This window comes from Limulus polyphemus, unplaced genomic scaffold (genome assembly GCF_000517525.1).
Source record: "Limulus polyphemus unplaced genomic scaffold, Limulus_polyphemus-2.1.2 Scaffold4286, whole genome shotgun sequence".
NCBI lineage: Eukaryota > Metazoa > Arthropoda > Merostomata > Xiphosura > Limulidae > Limulus > Limulus polyphemus.
Genome location: NW_013669896.1, coordinates 1,473 through 7,998, shown reverse-complemented (window position 1 = coordinate 7,998; position 6,526 = coordinate 1,473). Strand labels below are relative to the sequence as shown.

The 6,526-nt window shown below is 33.9% G+C and overlaps 1 protein-coding gene across 1 annotated transcript in view; it reads left to right on the top strand.

The window, feature by feature from the left end:
- Nucleotides 1-1,877, top strand: part of LOC106470910 (isocitrate dehydrogenase [NAD] subunit beta, mitochondrial-like) — a gene marked incomplete at its 3' end in the record, with an annotated part of 45,938 nt that extends 44,061 nt beyond the window's left edge. The window contains exon 6 of the mRNA XM_013931487.2: nucleotides 1,745-1,877. Within this exon, the coding sequence (XP_013786941.1) occupies nucleotides 1,745-1,877 (133 nt within the window). The remainder of the gene's footprint in view (nucleotides 1-1,744) is intronic.
- Between the last annotated feature and the right edge of the window lie 4,649 nt (nucleotides 1,878-6,526).

Here is a 6,526-nt window from a genome sequence, read left to right as displayed (position 1 = left end):
AAACCAGTGCTGCATTCAACATACCATGTGACACAAAAATCAATGTTTAACTATTTTTTAATATTTACTTTTAAATTAAGAAATTAAATAATGTATAATACTAAAATTTGAATTATAATCTACAGCTTGTTACCAAACTTCTTGACATAAATTCATGAAATAGTAGTTCAACAAATGCAATGACATGGCCTTTGACCCATTACCCGTCTGGAGAGGGTTAATGTAGTGTTTTATTTTTTGTATTAGGACTGTTCAAGGGACTTCACAATCCAGGAAGAGAGCAGTATTATAAGCTGTATTGTTTATATCGTAATTTGTTTGTTAGCTCGAGAGAGCTGCAGGTCTTAATGATGACATTTAGTAGACCTAGAGAATTAAGTTGACATCTGTTTTTTTGTGATACATTTGAAACTAGATTATAAATGAGATAATTGTGTGTAGTTTTTCTTTTTAAAATAGAGATGAACCAGTGTATTTTCATGAAATATTTGGACCTGTGTTCCATACCATGCGTATTGAGTTACTTTATACAAATAAATTGATTGTTAGAGAGATTTAAACATCATTTGTATTGTAGGTCTACAACAAATTACAACAATGACTTCAAACCTGTAAAGAAATGTAAAGGTGGAAATAAAGTAATTTGTTCTCATCAAATGGACTAAATGTGGAATTATTTCACCAGAAAATTTAAAATAACTCATGATTGAAAGAACAGTATTACAATAATATATGTATATCTATATCTATAAAGCAGAATTGTTACTGTGCATCTACACTTTTTGATCGATCTCAGCTACTCCATGGTGACAAACAAACCTGGCATGCATTCTTATAGCTCCCTCAAAAGTGTTATAGGGAATTTAGCATTCATATCTTACTCCCATGACACCACTTGGGGAGGCCACTGTCTGTATGTATATCCACCTTTCACACTTATAGTCTTTGACTGATCTCAACCAAACTTGGCATGCAAGTGACTGACATGGGGGGTGTCATAATTTAGATCTGGTCCTCCTTGTCATTGTGTCACTCCCCAGAGTCCCTGTATCTTCTCCATGGGTTGAATGGATATGTCAGATAATTATATAGTAATTTAACTTTTAGAAAGCTTTACCTAAATTCATTTTATCTTTTATTCCATAAATAGATGAGAATTTATTGCATTTTGTCTGATCTCAAATAGTATGCAGAATTTATCTTGTTAGTCATTCTTTGATCACCACATCACAAAACCTCATTCAAAATGTATTATATTTTTTAACAGTTTCTAATCATATAAAAAAATTAATAGACTAAAAAAGAAACACTTTTTCTAGTGATTGAACTGATTTGTTACTGTAAGAAAGTGTCTGTTTTATGAGAAATGTTTTGTTATGAGTTGATATCACTCTTTTTATTTTATTTGTGTGGTAATATAATGTTGTTTTCTTGGGAAATTTACATGTACTTAACTAGTTGTCCCCAGATGGATCAGCAGTGAGTTTACGTACTTAAAATACTCAAATCCGAGTTCACTTCCCTACAGTGGACAGAGAGCAGATAGCACATTGTGTAGTTTTGTACTAAAACAACAACAACTAGTCAGAAATTGTTTGCTGTGAACCATTCTAGAAAAAGTTAGGTTGTTATCAAAAACTAATGATTTAAACCTGTATATACCATATTTTTAATTTTCTCTAAATGAACTCAGGCTAGGCTTAGATAAAATAGGAACTACTAATAGTTTGTCTTTTTATTATAGGAGAATGCTTGACCTGTATGCTAATGTAGTTCATATTAGAAGTCTACCAGGAGTTAAAACACGCCACTCCAACCTAGATTTTATCATAATTCGAGAACAAACAGAAGGAGAGTACAGTGCATTGGAACATCAGGTATCTAAACCAGTCTTGATTTTTATCATTATTATTTTAATTGTAAAGATATGACATTCCAACCTAAATGTTATCATTTAGGAGTAGTTTGCAAAGAAAAGAAAAAGAAGTTCAAACATAGAATTCTGTACAGATATGAGGAGTCATGCATATAAACAACACTCTAATCAATTTATTTTATAATATTTCTGTCAATCCCAAACCATAGGTGTATATTTGCTGAGAATTTATCATTCTTTGAGAATATAATTATCCATGTTTTGTTTTTTGGGTGATTTTCTTTCCCTTTCAATAATTTTATTAGTACAGCCTCTCATTCCCACTCATTTATTATTTGAACAACTACTAATGAAGCTCAGCTTAGAAAATAGTGACAGGCAAAGTTTAAATACCATTGGATAGACCATAGTATTAATTCAAAGTAAAGTGAATAAAGTAGCATGAGAAATGATATATGGTTTCATAAGATGTAAATCGTGTAAGGAAGAGCACTGGAACCAAATATGAAGTTGAGAAGACTTGGTAACAAATCACAGGTGCATGAACATTGTATTTTATTTAGATATTCCTTTTATTTCTGATAATGTTTTAATATTAAATTTTATTTGTTTGAAAGCTACGAAAATATTCTTCATTGGCAAAACATCAGATAAGCTTAGTTTGGTTTAGCAAGTACAATAGATGATTCAAGCCCTTATTTACTGAAGATTACTATTAAGTTTATTTAATCAAAAACACCTTAGGTGTGAAAAAAGGTGTGGCCAAAAAGGATTTAGTATGCAACTTAAAGGAATGAAATCAAAGTTGGTTGGCAAACTGGTAGCTAGACTTATAGCATTGATAAGAATTTTACAGCAAATGATCATTCATTAGTTAAAGGCCATAGAGCTCTTCACCTCCTCTCTCTCTCTGTTTTTATTCTCGACTGTTTATAGTACCAAAAAATGTTGGCGACTGGTCATTGTCTTTTCTCATCTCAGTCGCTTCCTCCAGCCACCTCGGTTTACAATGGAGTTGTTTTTCCCCTTCAGTGGCTCTTTTCACCCAGACTATGGATGACAAAATTCAGTGTCACAGATACCTACCTTCATATCGCAGTTGCCGAGTCTTCAAGACATTACCTCTATTTTGTGCATGACAAACTAGTTTTTCAGTTTTGTGCACTATCATTTGGCTTCACACCTGCTCAATACGTGTTTTGCCAGATAGTCGGAGCTTTTTTGCATCTTCGTCACTCCCTCAGCATTCACACTCATGGATGACTGGCTTTTTCTCCCCCCTTCCTGCCAATTGGCTGAACTATATACTTAATCTCTGGTATCAGAGGCTGAAAGAGCTGGGTGTCTCTCAATTTTTATCTGCTGCCCTGTATAAGGCTGCCTTATCAACTCTTTTTCATTTTTCTATGCGAAGAAAAGTTTTGAGTCCCTGGTTTTGTCATTACTTTTCAAATCATTTGAGGATATCTTTTCTCATCACTTCTTACAGTTCCTAATTGGTATATCACAGTGGTTCTCCATGCATTGTCACATCCACCTTTTGAACCTTTGAGGTCATGTTCACTATATCATCTTTCATTTAAATCATGTTTTTATCTGTCATTGGCTAGTGGGGTTGAAGTTCAGTTGTGTTTGCACTCCATGATCACAGGACACTGTACCATTTCAACTATGTTCTGTTGTATCCAGGCAAGGTCCTTTTTACCTAAAATTGCAAAAGTTAGGGAAGGAGATAAGACTTTCCTAATCATCACCCCCTCCATTTCCCATTTATACGACATTTTGGATCCAGATCGTCTTTTATGCTGCCCTGTTTAGGCTCTCCGATGTTATGTGGCGTGCACTGAAGTGTTTTGGGTATCACGTCTCAGGTTTGTTATCTATTAGGATCCTTCAGTGTCTTGAAACTTATCCCCTGTAACTTCGATAAGTTGAATTTGTCAGTTGGTTCTAATAGCTTAGTCTGATCTTTCATTGGAAGATCAGAGAATTCTTTGTGTCTCATCTTATCAAGTTTGATATGTATTTATGTTCCTGGCAGCTCAATTGTGTCACCCACTGGAAGAAATTGTACAGGCTGGTAAATGAACCACACCTAACACCTTTATATTGCACTATTTATGTGATTTAGACTGTCTCCTCCTCAGCTGGGTTGCAGCTACCCCTGTGATTGTTCTACACACCCAGGCTCGATTGTGACAGAGGTAACTCCATTACTTTCCTTTTCAAGGACCTTCTCATCATTTTCATTTTGATCCCTCTCAGTGGTGAGTGTTGCCTGGTCAGGTATGCTTTTACAAATCCATAATAGCTACCAGTAGACTAATAACTAAATTCATGGTAGCAACAAGCTCTGTTGAGATGGGGAGTTCCATGTGACTGTCTTGGCACTTTCTGGGTGGTGAACAATTGTTCTGTATCAAATATCATATACAATATTGGATTGCCACTCATGGACTATCATGAGTAAAGCATAAGGGGACTTTGCCCATCCCTTCTAATCCCTGGATTGAATAAATCAGGGTTGGTTTGCATTCAAAAATAGGGAATGTGGTTCACCTATTGTATTGTTTCCAGAGCATCATTCATCAGGACTCTCCCAGTGCGAGCCCCCCCAACCCCTCCCAATGCAAAGCATCACATCTGTGAGCCATTGGTTGAACTTCGTTTGTTTCACATCCTCCTTGTAATTCTGGGGGAAGGAGGTGTTACCTTGCCTCCCAGGTTGAGGAGTTAGGATTTTGGTTTGTAATCCCAGGCCAGATGATCTCTGTTTTTTCAGGTTGAGTGAGGTGGGAATTGGCTCCATAATTATAAGTTTGGTTTGTTGCATTCTGAGCTTCTTCAGATTGGAGGGGAAGACTTGTCCTGTTGGATGTTCCTTGCCTTCTCTTTGTAATTTTGGTGGCTCTCATGCTACATTCTGTAATTTTCAGGTTGGGTGCCTGGACCCCGTAATTCCAAGTTCAGTTTGTTGCATTTTATGCTTCTTCACACTGGAGTGAAGGTTTGCCCACTTAGGTGTTGCTTGCCTTCTCTTCATAATTCTGGTGGCTCGTCATGCAACATCATCTGTGTTGGTTGGGGCCTGGACGATTCTAATGATTTTATTTTATTTCAGTTTTTTTTTTAAGTTTTGTTATCTAACCCTAAAATTTTCTTATTTTTACATTTTATCTATTTTTGTGAAAAATATATAACAGATAAGCAAGAAATTTAGCATTTATGTTAGGCAAGGCCATTTGTACTTAGAAGCCATGCTTCAGTAACCCTAATTTTTTGTATGTGTTTTTTGAAAGAATATTTCATGTAGCTTTCATATATGCATCTTAGAACACAAAAAGTTATATCATGTACTAGAATAGAATATACTAATACTCCAACAATTTATATGGCTCTCTAACTGAGTTATAAATAGGTTAAAAAAATTTTATTACTGGTAGGAGCAATGATTTTACTCAAAATACATCTAGCTTTTCTTGTCAATTACTGTTTTTAATCACAAAATATAAACAACTGATTTTAAAATTTCTACATATTATAATATACTCTTTCTGTTGGTTTTAACTCTTTACATATGGATACCCTTTTCTAGGCATGTCACAAGGTTTTACTGAGTTACATTCAAAATGTAATTAACTATTTTATTATCACGGTATATGAATAACCTTGCATCAAAATGTAACTAATAAAACAAATTTTAATATTATATAAGTTTTAAGTTCTTAATTTTATAAGTAAATATTTTATAAAAAACCTTGATTTCCCCCACTATGAAAATTGTGACATTTGCTCTCTAGGTCTTCCCTGTTCTCTAAATTATTTACCATCCCTCTGAGAAGTGTGGAATTTAATGTAAAGTACTCGTTATAATATTATTATTTCTCAGGGAAAGCATAATTTTTATAGCTTTCAATCTTATTTGGTTACAAAGCCATGAACTGAAAAATCAGACCCATCTTGCCACCCCACCTGCTACATCCTCTCTCTTTTAGAGATTGCCATTAGTTTTCTCTGATGTTTAATACTACATTATTTATAACCAATAGAAAGCTAAAGTTTTAATCTATCAAATGACATATTATTATACATTGTTTTCTGTACATAGAATTGTCTATTTCACTTCCAGTTTCAACTATTCCTATAGGAAACACATCGATGAGCTTAGCTGAATTTTTAATGGCTCTTGTCGCATGGTTAGAAAGTAAAAAAATTATGATAGTTATAGGACATTGTCTGCTTATTCTGTGTTCTGAGGTGCATTATTTAATTTAAAAATGTTGTGCATTAATACTATTAGTATAAAAAAGTAGTGTTAATTTTCATCGACAGTTGAGAGCAAAAACAAAGGCCCAGATAAGTACTGGATTTCTTATTTTTCATATGTATTCTTGAATTATTATTATTAAAGTAACTAAAATGTGAAAATGAGAAACATATGAGGTTAGATTAGTTAAAAGAAAGAAAAAATAAACATTTTTCATGATGTATGCTTGCGAGTATGTGGGCTACATGTTTGACAAGTGATTTACAACTTTTTGGGGGAATTATTAGTTAAACATAGTTCAAAGAGCAATAACACAATAAAAGTTATGTTGCGTCATCGAGATCATGTGATTCTCACGCCCTCTACTTTCTAGAACTATCCTG